A 21,509-nucleotide genomic window follows, 5' to 3' on the forward strand; every position below is an offset into this window, starting at 1 on the left:
ACCAGCATTTTAAAAAACAGCCCTCATTCTGCTTCAATGACAAGAGAGCTAAATTACAAGTAAACAAAATGAGATGAGGGTTATTCTTTAAAAAGGAAAGCAAAACAACACTACCTCTGAGGTATATCTTCTTGTTAGTGCAGATCTCACCAGGTCTCAGCACAGTGTAGTGGAACTTGCAATCACAAGAACTGAGTTCAAGTCCTCTACTCACTGTAGGACCTTGGATAAATCATTTCTAATCCTCAGTCTCCTCATATGTTAAAAGAGATAGTGAGCCTAGAAGACCTCTGAGGTGCCTTCCCCTCTAGCTCTGTAACCATAAGCCTTTTACATTTACAGTTTCACACCATAACTGCAGTTTGAAACAAGAGTCCCTAAAAGATCGAGTGTCTCCTGATTCAATTAAGTTTAATATAAGTTTGTTTAGTGAATTTTAGAAGTGTCAAACTTGCAGCCCAAACCAGATTAAATGTAACTGGGAAATATTGAACAAAATAAATTAAAATACAACAGACACAATGTCATTTTGTGATTTTCTAAATCAATCTGCGAATCCATTTCTATTTTGACACCATGTACTTTAATACCTTGAAAATCCACAATCCATGTAGGATACATATGATAACTCTCACTTAGCCAGGGAGTGTAATTAACCTCACTGCCAAGCCATTTACAAGAGTTGAAGTTTACCTTACAGCCAGGTCCCCAACTTAAAATCTATGTTGGCTCCTTAGAATTCTAAATTAATTTTTCTTCAAGAAGCAATGTTATAGGGGTGAAGTTCCCATACCAGTCCATCAAAGCATATTTAACTCACAATATGCCTGAAGAAGCAGGGAAGCAACATGACAAAGTGGACAGAGAGGCTCAAGTCCCATCTCTGACACACACTGGTTGGGTGCCCCTGCACAAATAACTCAACCTTTCAATTCCCAGGTCGCTCCCTAAGATTATAAACCAGAGAATCATTGCAAATCTACAATGGCAGAGAAAATTCCCTCACCTGAAGTTTCCGAACCAGATGAAACCACAAGTCTGGATCAAAAACAACAATCTGACACACAGTATGTCCGACTGTTACATCAACTTGATGGAACTAGTCCTGCAGAAAGAAACCTCTAAATTTCCATTAGAGATGCCAGGGACACATGTAGTAGGGAGCCCTCCAAGGGGCTTCACAAAGCCCAATGAAAGCACAACTTCTTACCTTTTTCTTTAATATAACTCTCTGTGTTTTGGCTAAGACGTCTAGGACAAGCTCTCCACAAGTAACAGCCTTGTTGGAAGCCACAGGCCTTCCAGTTCCCTCCTGCAACCTGGAATTTCAAGAAAATCCCACATAAATTCAGTGAAAATGAGAGCCCAATCGTTTTTACTAAAGAATAAGTAAGAAATGGAGCAGAAAGGAAAAAAACTTTGTCATGGTTAGCAAACAGACTAGATTTCTGTCCGGTTCAAAGAATCACTTCATATGTAGTATGTAGAATACAGTGAAGCAGGTTATAATACTATGTTTTCCATTCTACAACAATTTCAATGACTTTTTCTTAGGTATAAAATGCTTACTGGACAATAGATGATAAGAAAACTATGGAGGAAGACCTTCCTCCCAAGGCTTTTGCCAGATTCCTGTCTCTTGCTTCTCTGAGTGGCAGAAATCAGGAATAAGGGAGCCAGGAGGGCAGCTTGATGGGAACCAGGCACTGAAGGCTTACCGATGAATAAGGCAGAGATTAACTCTTGCTTATTTGACTTCCCTGGGGATTCAAGATCCTAAGCTTTCAGGGGAATGCCAGAACCTGGGCTTTTCAGTGTCTTAGATGAAGTTTCAATGAGCTGAGTATATTCCTAAGCTCCAATACCACAAAGAAATTTGTCAGGTAAGTAACCTGGAGGAAAAGATTCAGTCCTGCCCCCTTCCATTAGTTACTCTGAAGATGTGGGGAAACCTCAAAAGGAGATTCAATCATTGAGTCATACAATCCCCCAAGGATCTTCTCCTATTAACCCCCTGCAGTTCTCTCAACTTACATAACTCAGAGAACTACTAAGGGCCAGACTTGGGAACTACAGGGTTGATATAATTTAAGAGGAAAGCTACTATTGGAATATTTTCTATTACAGACTTTGAAAAGCTAAACATGTCCTACCATTTGTGCATAGGACCACGGCAAGGTAAACAGTCAGCATTACCAACACCAGAAAAGAAGGGCCTTTAGGATCCAGGCCCCTGAGGGAACTTCTATGTGGCCCCCAGGTATGTTAAGTACCACATACTGATGGCCAGTCACCCCTTGCAGGAGGATGAAGTCATTCTAAACAATCTGTTATAGACTGGGACCTTATTAATTAATAAGAGGTCCAAAAAGCAATCCCCAAATAAAAAAAAACCACACCAACATACAGGTATATTTGTAATGCTAAATATTTGGCTATGGCCCCTCTTTGGCCAGAGAAACCCCAATTGGCATTTGCTCTGACAACATCAACATGGAAAGAGCAAGCTGTACTTATGATTGCTGAGAATGACTACATAGAAGAAAAAATACTCAACACATTTTTACAGACTTTTCTTGTCTCCAAACAAAAATATCAGTGTTAGAATGATCAACTTGCCAATCCTTATTTGAAGCTAACCTCCAATATGTAGCTGTTTTTCACAATTTCTACAGCTAGATGATGACAGATATTCCAATCTGAAGGGTTTTGATGGAGAATTTAGCACTACTAGCAGCCTCAACTATTCTACATAAATTCAGGAAAGTCCTGGCATAATACACAAACGTTAGCCTCACCTAGTATCATCAGTGGGTGTCACTGGAGCGTAAGGATGAAAGCCGTTTTGCAATGAAGAATGAACAAAAAGGAAGAGGCTTTAAAACGGCAGCAAGGATTTAGAGTTGACATAAGGAATATATAACCTTACAGTAAAGGTTGTTAAAAGGTCACGGAGGGAGGTTATTTTGAAAGAGAATATTCTATTCAATTTGGATAATGTTTGGCACTGGCCCAAAGTAAGGGACTAGATTAAATGAACTCCCAAGAGTTTAGCCCAGGAGTTTATGATGACAACTGACCAGAATTTGTTCTGTCACTAGAGAAACAGTTTAAGATGCAATGCCAGCTAATAATCAGATCTTTTTGTTTGCAAGAAGAGTGAGGAGGGATTACCCTGAGAACGTATATGTAGCAGCTATGTAGATGAAGTTTTCATAATAAAGCTGCCAGTTGTCCTGGAAATCATTCATGTTGCAGCTGATCTCTGAGGAGCCGGCTCCTTTAACAGTTAATGTGATGAAAGGAGGCAGGATGGGCTCATCCCACGCATAATCCAATGAGGTCATGGGCTTCACTTCAGTTCGGAGCCTGGGCTCAGCCACACCATGCTGAGTAAAGACAACTGGGACCTACAGTAACGGCACAGAAGACAAAGAGCACTTTCATTCAAAGTGGTGACATCAGGTGGTGAATCAGTGCTTTGCTGGGGAGCTGGTTTACATTCCCGTTCCTTTCTGCCTGTTGATTATATATAGAAGTTCAGACCCTCCCTTTTAAAACCTGAGAATACTTCAGCTAAAGGGACCACAGATGCTGGGATGGGGGACTTGGCAGGCAACATAGAGACTTCACACCGACAGATTCCTAAGGACAGCAGTCTATATTCTATGGCAATTTTCCCCCTGCTGTGAAATACCTGAAAAGAAGAGTAAAGGTTTTGGAATGAAAGTGTTTGTTATTCACAGAAACTACTTAAAATAAGATTGCTTCATTTTCATTTGGCTTTCTTTGGATGCCTGGTTACAAACCTACAGCAGAGTTACCCATTCCTGGGCTGCTGGGCTGGACTAATTCTGAGTCTCTTTCTCCCTGGCTACATGGAACTCTAAGAGCCTGCAACTCAGTGGAAGAAGGCCTACAGACTCAGGAATGCCAATTGTTATAGTCAAAAAAACTCTTGGTAAGCTACAGAGTCCTACCTAGGCTGAGCACGTCTAGTCTGTTCCCAGGGCATTCATCAGTAATTAATTTTAATTAATGTTATTGCTTTCCAGCAATATGAAGGATGCTAGGTGTACTAAAGGGTAAAAGGATTCATATTTCTCATTCTTCCAAAGATAAAATGCTTCCAACCATTCTTTTAGGGACAGAAAATACCCCAACCTTCCTTCTACAAAACAGTCGGTGTGGTCCTGAACGGGGTCCCCACTGAATTAAGACTTGATACCTTGGAAAAGTTGTCAATTCGGAAAGGAGGAGGTAACTGATCAGTGTCACTGAATGAAATTCTGTATGTGGCTCCTCGGAGAGTAATTTCCACTCGAAGGAAGAAGCTTTTGCCCAGGTTATCTCTGCAGAAAAAGGCAAACAAAACAGAATTCATAACATGGAAAGAGCAGAGGCTATAGCCTGATTTTCGATTGGTGTGATCATGTCAATATTATCAGATGGCCAAAAACAATGAGCACCCACAGGGTGCCTGTGCACAGCCCAATACATGCTAGGTAGATTAATCCACATAAGAAGATGGGATGCATAAGAACATTAAAAAATCTCACAGGTGATACTACATTTGTATACAAGTAAACTTTCAGTTGCCTGTATATGGCATATCCAAAATAAATTTTTTTTTTAATTCCAAGTTGGCTTCTTGTTCTCAGCTTACACTAATGGGCTGCTTCCTTTGTCATCAGCCTGCATGTACTTGGGGAATGAAACTCACTGCTGTGTTCACTCCACAGACCACAGACATGATCAAGCACCCATGCTGTGCACTGTCCAGGCTGGCTTTTAGACCAGAGCCAATCCAGATAACCGTGAGACAACACAGGGACCCTGGTCTTACTCCCTTCCACTTCCTTTCAGAGCCTGCCCCTTTAATCCTTCCCTATCACCCACATACTATCTTTCCTTTTTTTTTCCACCTCCTTCCCTAATGCTCACAAACATGGCCAGATTCCTGCATCCTTAAAAAACCTTGACTTAGTCCTACCAACCCCTCAAAGTATCCTCCTTTAGTTCATCCTCCCCTGGACAGCCAAACTTCCAGAAAATGTTATCTGCATTTTCTAATCACCCAATCATTTTTGAACCTTTTATAAATCTGAATTCCAACTTCATCACTCAACCAAAATTGTCTTCTCCAAAAGTACCAATAATTTCAACTGATTAATCCAACAACTTTTTCTTGTTCCTCATCCTTCCTGACCTCTTGAAACATTTGAGACTGTTGACCACCCCCTCTTCCTTGACACTTAAACACTCTTTTCTCCCTGAATCTATCTCTGTCTGTCTCCCAATCTCATAAGCTCCCACTGGTTCAACTATTATCTCTATCTAATGACTCCCAGATCTCTATATAGGGTCTTCCTCTCTTTCCTTAACTCCAGCCCCACATCGTCAACTGCCCATTGGATGCCTTGTCCTGGATGTGCCAGAGGCATTTTGAACTTAATGAATCCAAAAGAAAATTCAATTATCTTTCAAAAAACCCCTGCCTTCTTCCCAACTTTCCCACTTCAGTAACAACGAGCCATCTGGTCAGCCAGGTCAGCAACCTCAGAGTCACCTTCACCTCTTCCCTCTCCCTCTCCCCCTCATACACAATCAGTCTCAGTTCTACCTCCACAATCTCGTGCATCTGTTACCTCCTTTCCATTCACATGGGGGAGGGAGGTAAGGGTTAAAGTACTAAGCATAAATAGCACCTACTTTGTGCCAGCCACTGCTCTAAGAACTTTTACAAATATCATTTCATTGGATCCTTACAACAACGCTGCCAGGTAGGTGCTATTATTATACCCATTTTACAGTTGAGGAAACTGAGGCAAATGGGGGTGAAATGACTTGCCCAGGCTCACACAGTTAATCAGTATCTCAGGCTGGATTTGAAGTCAGGTTCACCCGTCTCTACGCACGGCGCCACCACTTGGCCATGACCCCAGTACAAGCCTTCACTACCTGTCACTCGGGTAAGTGCTAATTGATCTGCATCTTGTCTCTCCCCACTCTAATCCATCCTCCCTACAAGTTGTCAAATGGACATTCCCAAAGCACAAGTCTGACCACCCCGGCTCTCTGCTCCAGAGGCCCCCAGGTGCTTCCCGTCGTCTCTAGGACAAACTACCAACCCCTCTTGGTTGGTTTCCTCGTCTTTGGGGATGGTGCTGGGCCAGCCTTTCCAGGCTCGTTGCTCATTACTCGGATCCACAACACTCTCTATGTTCCAAACAAACTGGCCTCCTTGCTCTTCTCCACACCAGCACTCCCATCCCACTCCCATCTTCATTGGGACTCCCACACCTGCAAGGGCCACCTTCCTCTCCTCTGCCCTCCCAGAATCCCGAGCTTCCTCCAACGCTCACCTTAAAATGTCACCGCCTCCAGGAAACATTTCCCGATCCCTGCAAACTGTCAGTGCCCACCTCCCAGGAAAGCACTTCTTTACACAGGTTTGACATTTACTTTTCTGTGTACGAGTTGCTCCTCCCAGCCCAGAGAGAAGCCATGTTCCTTGAGGGCAAGGGCAGCCATCATCAGAGGCTACCATGGCATCTTGTACACAATGGACACCTAATGTTTACTGAAAGAATTGGTAACCGATCGACTATAAAATGTAAGGAGAGGAAAGCGACAGAGATAATCCCAAGGATTTGAAGATGGGAGGCTGGGTGAACAGAGCTATCGCACACATAAATTAGGAAGTAAGAAGCGGGGGGTAGGTTTAAGGAGAAAGACCACAATTCGAATCTTAGACTTGTTGAGTTTGAGGTGATGGTCAGAGAGCCAAACTGAGGTGTCTAGACAATTAGAGATGAGGGTCTGGACCTCAAGAAACATGTCAAACCAAGCCTGCCACCAAAGAAGAAATAAGAGAATGCATTTCTCTCCCTTCATTGGAGAGATGAGGGAGTACAAATGTAGAACATCACATGTGGGTGAAAAGCATTCCAAGTGCCCCTATCAAATTTTCTTTATTTTTTTAAAAAGGAAAGGCTGGAACTTGGAGATGCAGATTTGGAAGTCTCTGCATAAAGGTGGCATTTCAGTCATGTAAATGCAGTCAAGGGAGAGCTTTACAGGAGAAGATGGACTTCAGTGGAACACCCACAACAAGGTGATGCAAAACACAAATAGGAAGATATTACCCAAAGTCACCACCCTACCAAGATAATGCATTCCTATGTCAAACATAAACAATTTTTGGGTTATTCCCCACTTTAATTTTTCCACATTACAGCTCCTTTCCATGAATGCACACAATGAAGTCCTGACTATTAATACATGTATATAAAAGTGAATCTAGGGCTCCAAATTGGATGTGCTATCACAGAATCCCTAATTCTTTAGATCATGTTTCATGGGATAGAAGTAAGGTGATACTGAGACTGTAAAAATTTCCCCTGGATTGGCTGAGGTTTTTTATTTTTTACTTTCATTATTACAGGCTTGAAGATGCCTAGCCTGGGAATAAGGAGCCAGACTACTTATGAGAATGGCACTAAATCACTGGAGAATTTGCACAAACTTGTAAGAATAGATAAAAAATAGGTAATCAGATTCTTCATCTAAAGGTGAGTAGAATTTCCCGAGCTCCAGGCACTCATTAGTTCACCACGTGAGCTCCGCACTCTTCTGACAATTCTAACCCTTGGACTTTTAGCCCGTCAGAACACAAGCAGTTCTTTCACTGTGGTGAAGAAGACCAACATTGCCTTTAAGCTCCTTCCACCAATACACTCATACTTGCATGAGCTCTATCAGGTCAAAGGTCTCAAAGACACCTGTCAGGGCCAAACTAAACACAAACATGCCAAGGCAGGAGAAGTGGCAGTTTCCATTATTGCATTCCCAAGGAAACTGTGTCTTGCATGAATAGGGATGCCCTATGTTTACCTCATGTTGATATGGAATGAGTTGTTCTTGTTGACCTCAAAGCCTCCAGACCAAACACAGTTGGGGACATCCATCAACCGCACGCATAAGAGCTGGTCGTAGTCATTCCGGGGCCAGTGGAAAACCACACTGGACCCAGGGAGGGTAGAGATATAACCTTCGGGATTCGATGTTCCCTAAAAGATAGCAGCCCATTAAAGTCGAGTGAACAAACCAAGTTATTTTCCAACTTCAAACAGTTAGATCTCTCCCCTCCACCCAAAATGGAGTCCTCAGGTGTTTTCTATTCTTAAACGTGAACAAGTTTTAGACACAGGTTTAGACACAGGTTTTTTCCAGGTATCCCAAAATAAGTTCAGTCATGATTTATTAGAATGGACAGTTAAAGATATTTGAACAAGGCATTTCTATTACCTGTTTTGACTACAGCAGATGGAACAGGCATTCCATTAATAATAGCCTCTAAGTTCCCATAAAGAAGGGTTTAGGATGAATGCTTCTCAAACAACAGCCAGCTTGTCCAAAGCCATCAGACTAAGTAAGTACCAGTCACTTTTCAGAGGTAAATTTCTTACCTGCCCCTTGGCAAATTCTCTCTGTGCAAAAGCTAGCTTGTGAGATGATTTATTATCTAGAAGATAACGGGGCGCAAAGTTGACCATGCAAGTATCAATGTAGCGACCTCGGCCTTTTTTGACATCAATACCTAAAAATAAGAACAAGTCTGATTAGTAGATCCAGAGAAAGAAAAGAGTTTGACCCAAACCAAAGAAAAACAAACAGCCTTCGTGATCAAAACTGGATGGCTCAAAGGGTTCTGTTCTGTCCTGGGCCCTCTTTTCTTCTCTTTCTATACTATTTGACTTGGTGATTTCATCAGTTCTCATGGATTTAATTACAAATCTACTTACCCTGCCCTAACCTCTCTGCTGACCTCCAGATTCACATCTCCAACTGCCTATCAGATGTCTCGAACTGGATGTCCAGTAGACACCTTAAACTCAACATGTTCCAAACAGAACTCATTATCTTCCCCCAAGACCTTCCTCCTTTCCAAATTTCCCTATTAATGCTGAGAGCACCACTTACCCTCCCAATCCCCCAGGTTCACAATGTAGGTATCACCCTTGACTCTTCACTATCTCTCACCCCCCATAGCCAACATGCTGCCACTTCATCTCTGCAACATCTCTCTAACATGCCTCCATGTCTTTTCTGATACACCATCACACCTGGTGCAGGCCCTCACCACCTCAATCTATCCTCCATTCAGCCACTAAAATCATTTTCTTAAGAGTGCAGGTGCAACCAGGTCACCTCCCTATATAATAAATTTCGGGGGCAGCTAGGTGGCACAGTGGATAAAGCACCGGCCTTGGAGTCAGGAGGACCTGAGTTCAAATCTGATCTCAGACACTTACTTACCAGCTGTGTGACCCTGGGCAAGTCATTTAACCCCAACTGCCTCACAAAAACCTCAAACAACAACAAAAACCAAAAACAAACAAACAAAAAAATCCCAATAAACTTTGGTGGCTCTCTATCACCTCCAGATTCAAAAGCCCTTCCTAACCTAGTCCCCTCCTACCTTTCTAGTCTTCTTGCACCTTTCTCCCCACATACTCTTAATCCAGTGACACTGGCCTCCTGGCTTTCACCCAAACAAGATGCTCATCTCTCATCTCTGCGCATTCTCTGTCTGTCCCTCCATGCCTGAAATGATCTTCCTCCTCATATCCACCTCCTGCTTTTCCTGGTTTCCTTCAGGTCCCAGCTGAAATCCCACCCTCTACAGAAAGCCTTCCCCAATCCTTCTTGATCCCAGAGTCTTCCCTCTGTTGATTATCCCATGCGTGTTGCCTCTAACTGGTTTGTTCACCACTGCTTGCATATTATCTCCCCAATTAGATGGTGAGCTCCTTGAAGCTAGGGATTTTCTTTGCATACCCAGTGTTTAGCATGGTCCCTAGGACACAGTAGGTGCTTCATAAATGTGTACTGGCTCAATAAGCTCCTGACTCAATTGTTCAGCCATGCAGATTTGGAAATGAAATGAAAGCATAATCCTATTAGCAGAGTGCAGAGCTTCCTATTCTAGTCTTAGCAGCATTTCATTTACATAACCACTTGATTCATTATTGGACACTCCACGTTGCCTAGCCTGATTTCCTTAGAAACACCGTAATAAAACCAGACAGTGCGGTTGGAATGGACAGGAATTCATCCACAAGCATTTTAGTTTTAAACAGCGAAAGCTGGCCACTGTTATAATTTTATGTAACCTACTCCTGCCTCTCTATGTCTCAGCTTATGCTCCAAATATTCCAAACTTAACCACCATCTGCATCTTTGGTCACCCACAAAAACACCTTTCATCTGAAGAGCTCAAATGACCAAAAAAAAAAGTTAAAAAACAACAATAAAACTTCAGTTTCCCTGTGAGTTGCTTAAATTATCATTATTTTATAGCTCTTTGTGGAGATACAGAGAAGTTGAGTGGGCCCCCCAAAATATACAGGCCTGAACCAACAGACCCAGGAACTAAGACTCTCTGATTCCAGGCTCCAACTTAAAAAATCTTACCACTTTAATCAATAGTTCCAGGCTCTCAGATTCAGTGATTCAATACTGTCTTTAACTTAACCCTTCTCTCTCACCATTTCTTCTTTACGCTTTCCTTTCCATATTGTTGTTCTTCTATCTCCTGGCCTAAGAATTCAGTTTAGCCAAAAGGCTCAAAAGAATGCAACTGAAGTGTATCCCTGATTCTCTTCTCTCTGGTGGAGATGAAGGTCAATCTTTCCACTATAACAAGCTATATACTTTATATACCAATCCAAAAAGGCAAAAACAATGAGAAAGAGAACTTTAAAACGAAGCCCAACAAATCAAGAGTAAACAATTTAAAGTCTACACAGGACCACAACAGGGGCACACATGATAATCAGGCATTTCCAGGAAACAACAAGTATCAATATAAACAAATGTCTAGACAATTTTGAAGGCTTGCAGAGACCTAAAGGGCCGGCTAAATCATAAAACACCAAAGAACTTAGAAATGCCAAGTCAATCAGTTTGCTAAACAGGTAAAGTGGTCTCTCCACTCACTTCATTACACAAGGAAATGGCACACCCTATGCCTTTTCCTACAATAATGCAGCAGAAACTGTTGTCTCCATATTTCTAGCACTTAGATGCTTAAAACATGCTTGTTGTTTCCTTTTCTCAACGAGAAGCACCCTTGCTCAGTCTTGGAAAGTTCTGAGTCTGGCTTCACAATTAAGTACGGATGTGAACTAAGGCTGCACCACCCTGCCAGAACTATAACCATGGGCCTGCTGGGCCCAGCCGGTGCTGTCTCATCTCCTGCCTCCAGGCTCTCTTCTCTACATTCCTAAAGCACACATCTGGGCAAGTTACTTGTGCGCTCAGGAAGCTCATGTACTCCTGTCTGCCTTGAGCTGCCCCGCTGCTCTTCCAGCAGTTGTAGGTACTGCTCTTCTTCATATACTGCACCTTCTGCTGCTCCCCCTACACAAAATCCCATGTTCCACCTCCTTCACTTTGCACAAGCCAAGCCTCAGGCCTGGAGTGTCTTCCCACCTCGATTTCACCTCAAGGCATTCTGGGCTTCCTTCAAAGCTCAGATCAGATGCCACCTCCTATAGAAAGCCATTCCCCAGCTGCCCAGTGCCTACTGTTCTCCCTTCAGAAGACACTCTGTATATACTCTGGGAAGAGTCTGTATTTAAGTTGCTCTGTATATGTTCCTCCCTGCCCTGCCCCAACAGAAAATGAAAGCTCCTTGAGAGCAGAAACTTTTATTTTTTGTCTTTGTGTGTCTCATCACACAAAGTGTGATGCTTTGGCTATAGGAGGAACTTAATAAATGCTTGTTGAATGAATGAAAGAATACAGCACAGTACAAAGACGCCTGGGGGACAGGGAGTGGTGCAGGGTAGATTGTCTCCCATGGGTGAGGTACATTGCTTCTGGTAAGCTTTCTACAAATTGCTAGCTGATAAAAAACCGAAGGTAGACAATCCTAAAGCCTGAGAGGTCAAAATGTCCATTTCTTCTCTCCCAGGTGGGCTGTGCCTAAAATATGCCTTACCGAGTCATTTCTCAAAGAGCACAAGACAGACAATCCACCATCTCCCATGAAGATGACTTCCTACCCCTCGATGCCCATCAACTGAGGAGTGACTGAACAAGTGGCGTATGATCATGATAGAACTACCACGCTACGACAAATGATAAGCAGAATGCATTCAGAAAAACCTGGGAAGACTTACATAACTGATGCAGAGTGAAGTGAGCAGAACAGGAGATCACTGCACACGGGAGCAGCGACACTGTACGATGACCAACTGTGAACCACTTAGCTAGACCAATCAAGACAATGATCCAAGACCATGCTAAAAGATCCATGATGAAAAATGCTATCATCCATCTCCAGGGGGAAAAGTGATGAACTCTGAGTGTAGACTGAAGCACACTTTTTTCTTTCTTTCTTTCTTTTTCTTAGTTTTTTTTTCTGTTTTTTCTTTTGCAATGTGGCTAATATGGAAAAAATATTTTACATGAATTCACCTGCATAGTCGATATCAAATTGCTTGCCTTCTCAAAGAGGGGGGAGGGGCAAGAAGGAAGAAGAAAATTTGGAACTCAAATTTTTTTTTTTTGTGGGGGTCTAGGCAATGGGTTAAGTGACTTGCCCAGGGTCACACATCTAGTAAATGTTATATGTCCCAGGTCGGATTTGAATTCAAGTCCTCCTGAATCCAGGGCTGATGCTCTATCTACTGCGCCACCTAGCTGTCCCCTGGAACTCCAAATTTTTAAAAAATCATTGTTAAAAATTCTTTTTACATGTAATTGGAAAATATTTAACAAAATAAATAAAATATACTTAAAAAATGAATTCATGTCTCTCACCAACGTGTAAGCCCATTTCCTCTTTTCCAAGGACTGTGTAGGTCAGTATTCCCCTCATACAACAGGTTGTATGCTCCAGTGAGAGTTCTTGCATCAAGGACTCTGTAGGAGTTCTGCATGTCACTTAACATCAGTCACTTTGTAGACACCAGTTTGTTGGATTTTTCCCCATTAGTTCTCTCAGCAGCTCCACACCCAGTAAGATTCAACCTGTTCTGGCTTGCTTTGGGAATCACATTGAGTAAGTACAAGCTACCAGGAGAAAGCCAAATTGGGCATGAAATAAGAGAAAGTCCTTTTCTTCTTTGACACTCTTAATGTCAACAAGGTTTAAACAGCAACTCACACTGAAGGAGCAGGCAGACAATGAAAGCTCAGGTACCAACCATGTACCAACCAAGGCAGTCCTGAGCATCTGTGAAGGCCAGGACGTACCTAGAAGGCCGCTCTAAGACCCATCAGAGAATTTTGGATGAACAGTGTGATAATGGCATCTTGATTTTTCCCTTTTAATGTGTGAATGGTGATGCCTGACTGTACAGGTATTCAGTTCAACTGAACAAGTAGTTATTAAGCACCTACTATGTGCCAGGCACTGCCCTCTATGCTATGGATACAAGGACAAAAGCCAGTTGCTACCTTCAAGGAGCCTACATTCTGCTGGGAGGAGTTCTTATACCATTATAAATTAGACACATCATGATTGTTATTTTCATTATTACTGTTTTTGAAAAAAGGCATGCAAGTCAAATTTATCTCAGTCCCTACAAAAACACTCCTGGTCTCTCTGTGAGAATACCACTATTCAATAGTTTGGGGCTCTGATTTTGCATACTCACCAACTCCAATTTCTCTACACTCTCTTCTGGTTCAGGGCACTGAATTCTAATCCTGCTTCTGACCCAGACTTGCCCTTCAGTGCCAGGCAAGTCAATGAAACTCTCTGTTCCAGTTTCATGGAGAAAGTTGCTACCCACCCTCCTAGAGTTCGCAAAGTTTAATGAATTCAGGGAAAACGATGAAAAGCCTTTCTAAGTGTTCCTATTACTCTCTGAAAAATAAGGATTCGAGTCAAAATGACACGTTTCCTGGTCACAGGTGAATATGAAATTAAGCAAACAGAAAGCCCTGAAGGGCAAGCTTTAGGTAGCTTTCTGATTTGCATTTATGTCACTTCTCATACCCAGACAGAGGCAACCTAAAAGTCACTGTTGCCCTGTGGCAGGCCTATGCCTGCAGTGCCATGGTCAGGGTCTGTGTTAGAAACTGAACCAGAGGTCACATACCAATGTTATAAATCAGGCCAGGCCGGTTTCCTGGTTGGATCACCTTCAAGGCTCGAACACCACTCCCACCATCCAGTGAAAAGCCCTGGCACCAGCCAGGCACGCCTTCAGGGTGAATTCCCCTTCCGATCCTCATGGTACAGCTGGTGGGCAGAAAAGCAAATAAGTGGAATACGCCAACAAGACCCCAGGTCCAGTGTCTTTCGTGATTGATCAAAGCATGCTCTGGCTACATGAGTGTAGCGAACTCACTGAAAGCAGGCTTTTTCTACAGTTTTGTGCAGTAAAGGCTTTGTGCTCAGGAAGGAGTGAAGTTCCCCAGATTCAACAAATGTGTTAGCCATTTAAACCAGATGGTAAACTAGCTTGAAAGGGCATAAAAGTTTTTACCAGGCTGTGTAAAAAGGTTCAAAAAATGACAGGTGAAGTTGGTGAATGCCCAACACAAGGTGAGGCACTTTAATGCTCTATGATCACTGGTGCAGACTGCAGAGGCTCCCCCACTGATGGAACATGCAGCCCCTTTTAGGCTTGAATAGATAGTCCTTTTGAGTGCTACGGCCAAACGTTTTCATCCTGGCTCTAGCCGACTGACTAAAGCAGAACCTCTTCAAAGGTAGCTGGGCTAGTCCTTGGATGACAGACCCAGACTCTATCCAACCCGATGGACCAGACAGAGTTTATACTCCATTGAGAAGAGGTTTCAAGAACTCTGGGCAATCTCTACGCCACAATAAAGCCAAAGCAGAACTTGAGTGGAAGCAAGGTAATGCATCAGTTGAAAAATAGTATTATTTGACTGTCTGTACTATTAAGTACAATACAGAAAAGAATGCAAGTGTTATTATCAACCATTCCTTGCTGACACTGGCCCAGTGTGTGTCTAAGGCCAACAAAACGGAAAGCTATCAGAAACAGAACAGGATATACTACCTTATGCTTGTACAAGCCATCCTCCCCAATCCTCACTTTCCACTTGAAAACTGCTTTTGCATTTTTATCTCCAGACCTCTTTAGTTTAGAGGAAGATGTGTCCTTTGCTCCATTTTAAGGATGTGTCATCACATATGTTCTCCATTCCCTTGAGATCATTAATTATGGAACTAGATTCCATTAATTATTCCCCTCATTATATCTCTTAGCCTCTTCACTAGCGACTTCCCTGTAACCTACAAACATGTTTACATTTCCTCATTAGAGGTGGTGTGAAAGTTAAGGAAGGGGGGAGGTTTCCTCAAATGTGCTACCCCCACCCCACTAGGGGTGACAATTTGTCTCTTTCTTTCTCACTACACACTTCCTGAAAAAGCAGTCTATATTCACCACTCACTCTATAACCTCTCATCAGGCTTTTACCTGATGCTACGTAACTACTTTAGATTCAGCAGTTGTCTCCTAATCATTAAAGTCAATAGTCTTTTCTGAGACCAGACCCCAGACCTATACGCTCCATCTGGCATGAATGACTACATCCTTTGCTTAAAACCATCTCCACCTATGGTTCTAGGACGCTATCCTGGTTCTTCTATTTCTTGTTCAGTTTGTTTCCTAGGCCCTCTTCTTCATTTGGTGCCTGAGATGTAGGCGTTACTAAGCATTACCCAGAGTTCTGTCCTCAGCCTTGTGCTCTCTTCCCTGATGATCTCACCAACTCCCTTCAACTATCACTTCCGGCAGGATAAAGATGGCTTCCAAATCTCTATCTCTTAGCACTAGTCTCTCTCCCAAGTTTCAATCACATGCTTCCAACTGTTTTTTGGAGTTGGAAAACCCCACCTCCATCTAGACACTTCATCAACACTTCAAATCCACTGCCTAAAACTAAATTCATAGACTCATAAGGATTTAGGCCTGTAAGGAATCTTAGACATTTACTCTTCCAGTTGATAAAACGCACTTCTCCCTTCTATGCAGTGGAGGGAACTATGGCTATGGAGTATTGCATATGCTGCCAGACTCAAAAGATAAAATATACTGGTTGGTTTGAATGAACTCCTTTTTTTCCTCTCTTTTTAAAAAATCTTTGTTCATGAGAGGGCTCTCTGGGTAGAGGAACAGATTTGTTCAAAACTGAAAGTAATGTAAAAACAAACAAGAAAATCAATAAAAATAAGCTTAAATTTTTAAAAAGAAGTCTACTCTTTTAAAGTACTGCAGAATAGATGCTTTTGAATTGTGGTGCTGGAAAAGACTTTTGGAGAGTCCCTTAGACAGCAAGGAGATCAAATCAGCCAGTACTTAAAAGAAATTAAGTCAGACTATTCACTGAAAAAAGCTGAAGTTTAAATACTTTGTCCATATAATGAGAAGACAGGACTCATTGCAAAAAAACCATGATGCTGGGAAAGATGGAAAGCAAAAGGAGAAGAAGATGGCAGAGAATGGGATGGATAGATCTACTGTCATCGAATCAGTGAATGAACTTGGACAGACTTTGGGAGATAGTGAAGAATACAAGGGACAAGGGTCCATGGGTCACAAAAAGTTGGACATAAGTGAACGAACAAAAACAACACAGCTCTTCCAAAACCAGCTCCTCCTTTCAATTTCCATCCTGTGGTTAAGGGCACCACTGGTTCCTATCACTAATGCTCAAATCTTAGTTATCATCATAGTCACAGGATATGAGGTGAACTACTATAGAAGCCTACACCCATTTCTAGCAGTTCAATTATAATTTGTATATACATGCCCCACCCCCTGCCCAAATCAATATATCCAGCCCAATCTAACTCCTCACCAACTGCAGGATACACTAAGATGCTCAATATCATATCATCTACTCTTCACTCTGTAATAGTCTGTATGAGAAAAGCAGCACAAGAGTCTTAGAATTAAGTATTGAAAAGTAAATAGGGCAAAGTGAGTCACTGGGCTTTCTTTCCTGGAAGCATAACGATCTCAAGTTACTTCCTAGAGAGAGGAGATGGAAACAAAGCCATAGAAACTTTGTCAATAAAATTGTTACATGGTCAAAAGAAATTAAGGTGGTGAACACACTCAAACTTCAGGAGTGTTCTTGTGCATTTGGTAACAGGGAGACTCCCTGCAAGCATCTTGGTATACATGCATAAAATAAACAAGTTCTGAACAAAAGTTTTAGATTAAAATGTATTAGAAACCTTTAATCAAAAGAGTAACATTTAGCTGGCTGAACTTAACAGATAGCTTTCTTCACCTCTTGCCAAGCCCAGAGCCCCGGTCAATACTCTTTTCAACATGGACGCTAAATTACTGAAACTTAACTCTGGTTTTGCTTGGTGGAACAAATCCACATTTATTAAAGTAGAATACTCAAAGAAGCACAGAGACTATGCGTGTCTCAGAACACTATGAGGCTATCAACAGGATATTACAGACTACTGGAATGGTGTTTTTATAAGAGCAGACACATCCTTCAGATGTGACTTTGTAATATCAGACATCTCCTCAGATTAGAGCTATAATTTTGCTTAGGCAGACAATACTAGGTCAGTTGTAAAGAGATGAAAAGAAACCAGTAGGAAAAAGACAAGTATAAAATGAAATTAGTGGTCCCTACCATCCTCCTGCCCCCTTTCAGTAATTCACATAACTCTTGCCAGATTTCATTTTCTTTCCTATAATTAAAAAAACCTTGAAATGCTTTGAGATACTGAGATGGTACATTTTATTTAGAGGATTAAAGGGAAAATTTCAAAAACTCGTACACAAAAGGACTTAGATTGGACTGATAAAGTTGTATATGTTTTAACAGAAGACCAATGTATCTCCATATATACCATTCCTTCCCTGTAGTGAAAGCTTACAGAAAGGAAAAATAGCATAGGAAGCGAAGCAAGGAAAAAATGTGGGTTTCTTCTCCATTGCAGTTATGAGAAGTATGACTTCAATGCATGTAAAGTAAAACCACCCCCAGCACTTTTATTATAAACCAACTAAATGGTTTGTTTTCAATATCAAATAACACAGAAATTAGATATGGAAAAAATCCCATTAGGTCATCCTATCTACCTCCTTGCCAAGCCAGGGTTGTTATCTACAGTGTATTTCTACTTAAATACTAGTCCTATATCCTTTGCTAAGTTTTTCCACTCTCTAGGAGCTTGTTTGCCCTTCCCATAATTAATTTTACTTACAGATTTGGCTGTTCTTTGTCAGCATAACAGAATAAAAGAGGGCTCAGGCTTCGAGCCAGCTCATGTTCTTCAAACTGTCCCGCAGCATCTGTCTTTGCATTGTCTTGTCTAAAGATAGTGGTAACCCTTTCAGGGAAGAGATAAGGTAGAGAAGAATTGCAATCGGTCAGATCCAATGCATTAAGACAAAGGAAACTGAATTCACAGAATCATTAAACTGTGGAGCTGGAAGGAACCACACAGAACATACAGTCCAATTCTTACCTTAACAGGAAAATCTTCTCTATAATATCCCCAATACATAACCATCCAACTTCTGACTGAAGAACTACAGTAAAGAGGAACTCAATACCTCCGAAAGCAAGTCATTCCATTTTGGGACAGCTCTACTTCTCAGGAAATTTTCCTTTCCAGAGACCCTAAATTGGCCTTTCTGCAGTTTCCATTCACTCTCCTTGCTCCATTCTCTGGGGCCAAGTGGTATATATCTAATTCCTTGACCACGTGGCAGATCTTCAAGTATTTAAGCTGCCACATCTCTGTAAAACCTTTACTTGTCCAGCTAAAAATCCTTAGTTTTTCCAACTAATCCCTGAATGACACAGTCTCCATTGACCTCACCCTTCTGGCTACCTTCCTCTGGACACGGTCTAGCCTGTCAAATCAATGTACATCATAAAAAGTGGTACCCAGAAAAATGCTTCAACATAAATTCAAATGACAGTTGAGATTTTTTAAAAGACAGACCTGAGTGAGAAATGAATATTTTATTCAAGGAGTTTAGAACCTGATCCCTAAAAGGGTTATTTTGTCCATAGCGGCCAAAGCAACAACAAAGCTCACAAAGGAGAGGAAGCTGAGGCTCATGACTTTAGCAATCAGTGTGCATTAGCTCTGGCTGGCTGAGAAACTAATCCCATATTCCTAAGGTTCACAGAAAGGGGCTAGCAGGCAGAAGATCAACATACCTGTTTTGTTGATGAGCCAATATGGAGCAGAAATAAAGATTTTCAAGGATCCTTCTGCTCGACACACAATCCGGATGGTAAGATTGAACTGCCGTCGGTTGATGTCATATAGTCGCATGCGCACCATATAATTTTGGGTCCCAGGAGGAATTAGGAGCTCTTTACATAGTGGGAAATTCTCTAGAGACACTCCTGGAATACACATATAGAAAGTGTTCACTTTCTGAGGGTTCACTTTGGTCTTTCAAAAATGTATTTCGAGGAAACTAATTTGGTTTCCTCTAAAATTATCTTTCAAGTTAATAATGATTAGAAGCATATGAAAGAAAATAAATTACATCTAACTGGTAAAATATCTTTAAAGTGGTCAAGAACTTTCTAATTGGGGTGAGGTAAACTACAGAGCAAATCAGAGGAACTGGAAAAACCATTAGGAATTGATGTTGTTCAAAATGGTAAAGTACATGTTAAAGAAGAGTCAAGACATCAAGAAAGCAACCAAGTATGTTCTGCATTTAAAAATACAACACCATGAGTCAGGGGCCATATTAAGGCATAACCAGTTATTGCTTTCAGACATTATTTTCTTTGCTAGACACCTTATTTTCCAACGTAACCAAGTTTTCATATATCATATATACATCCTTGTGTGTATATATAGTGTATATATATCTATATCTATATGTACCTATACAAACATGCATATACATGTGTGTATATATGACACATACATACACGCATGTATACATATGCATGTGACCATATAAATAAATATATGCAGCTTTATTAAGTCCTTTAGGAACTATTATAAAACTCTTCCTAAGCAGACCAAACTTCTAGAATCAGGTGGTAGGTACTTTCTAGATTCCATTCAAATTACTAAATGAATTTATTTATGAGGTGGTCTCTAGAGTCACAGTAAGGATTTACCGTTTCAAAAATTTTTTATGTAAATAAGCATACATATCCAAAGAACACGGAGAGCAGCAGGGTGTGGTGAACAGCATAGGGGAATAGGAGTCAGAAGCCTCCTAGCACTCAGTTCTGTAACTGTGGCTATGTTTCCTAACTTAAACTATGAAATGATGAGGATAATATGTGTTCTACTTATCTCGCAAGGCTGCTGGTGAGGAGCAAATGAAAATGTATGCCAAAGCCCTTTGAAACCTATAAAGTGCTATACAAATGTAAGTTATTATTCTGTAAAAATCTATTTCAATGAAAAGATCAGGAAAATGGATCAAACTAGTATTATGCTATTTCTGTATTTTAAACTAAATCCTGTAGCCTGTATAGTCATTGAGACAGCGAGGTTATATTTAAAAGAGACTGGATTATTTGATAACACATCTATTAAGGTTTTCAGGTTACATATATACATCTTATCTAGAATAGAGAAATATCTATCTGTTTTGAGTGTTAAATAATAAACTTTTAAAATGATGATAATCCATCTTATATTTATGATTTCTTTGTTCCAAGGATCACTTGACCTACATGATCTCATTAATAACCCTCAGAACTTCCCTGTGAGGTAGGGAGGGGCAGATATTATCTCCACCCCACCCCACTCCACCTTTATTTTATAGGTAGGAAAAAAATGCAGTTCCCAAGGATTAAATGTCCTGCCAAGGTCAAATAACAATTAAGGTACAGTGCCAGAAATCAACTTTGTTTAGTGCTCTAAACTAACCTTTGTGAATCAGATACGGGTTTTTTGATCAATTTGGTGTTTTGGAAGTTTAAACATAGTACTGCATGATGCCCCTAAAAAGGGCGCTAGTGAGGGTCCTATCTTTGTACCAGGACTACTTGGAAATATTTTCATAGCAGCCAGGGAACACTGTGTACTGCTCTTGGGCAGAAATAGAGAATGGTATTACTTTAAGACCTTACCCAGCTCAATGTTCTGAGATGTGTCTGCTGTATGCAGGGCTGCCTCTTTGCCAGGTTTCAGTGTCCCATTAATTGGCATCCCTTTAACATAAAAGTCGAGTTCACAAGGTAGCAAGTTACAGATTACCACAGTTGGCAAGAGATAAATGGTGTGCCCAGGCTGTCTGAAAATCTGTTTAGCACTGTCAGAAAATATTTTTGAGGGTATGTAATCTGGATAATTCTCTTTCTTTATAGCCACACAAAACCTATGAAGAAAGAAAGATTGGTGTGAAAAATCAACAGATTGAATGGAAAAGCTATATTTGATCTCTTGCTACTCATGAAGAAGTATAACCTTACAACTGGTTTAACAATCCAATAAAACATTTATAGTTCTTGTGTCTAAATATTGTAGCCAGTGATAG

General features: G+C 41.2%; 1 protein-coding gene across 1 annotated transcript in view; it reads right to left on the reverse strand.

Annotated features, from left to right (window-relative positions):
* The window catches only part of VPS13D (vacuolar protein sorting 13 homolog D), a 328,743-nt gene that overhangs the window by 167,167 nt on the left and 140,067 nt on the right, over positions 1-21,509 (reverse strand). Inside the window, exons 47-55 of the mRNA XM_020973579.2 lie at positions 21,103-21,350; positions 19,203-19,398; positions 18,239-18,364; positions 14,121-14,263; positions 8,472-8,602; positions 7,897-8,072; positions 4,229-4,352; positions 3,175-3,410; positions 1,211-1,319 (exon numbers count right to left, since the gene is read on the reverse strand). Of these exons, the coding sequence (XP_020829238.1) occupies positions 1,211-1,319; positions 3,175-3,410; positions 4,229-4,352; positions 7,897-8,072; positions 8,472-8,602; positions 14,121-14,263; positions 18,239-18,364; positions 19,203-19,398; positions 21,103-21,350 (1,489 nt within the window). The remainder of the gene's footprint in view (positions 1-1,210; positions 1,320-3,174; positions 3,411-4,228; positions 4,353-7,896; positions 8,073-8,471; positions 8,603-14,120; positions 14,264-18,238; positions 18,365-19,202; positions 19,399-21,102; positions 21,351-21,509) is intronic.

Source organism: Phascolarctos cinereus, unplaced genomic scaffold (genome assembly GCF_003287225.1).
Source record: "Phascolarctos cinereus isolate Bilbo 61053 unplaced genomic scaffold, phaCin_HiC Scaffold_726;HRSCAF=1367, whole genome shotgun sequence".
NCBI lineage: Eukaryota > Metazoa > Chordata > Mammalia > Diprotodontia > Phascolarctidae > Phascolarctos > Phascolarctos cinereus.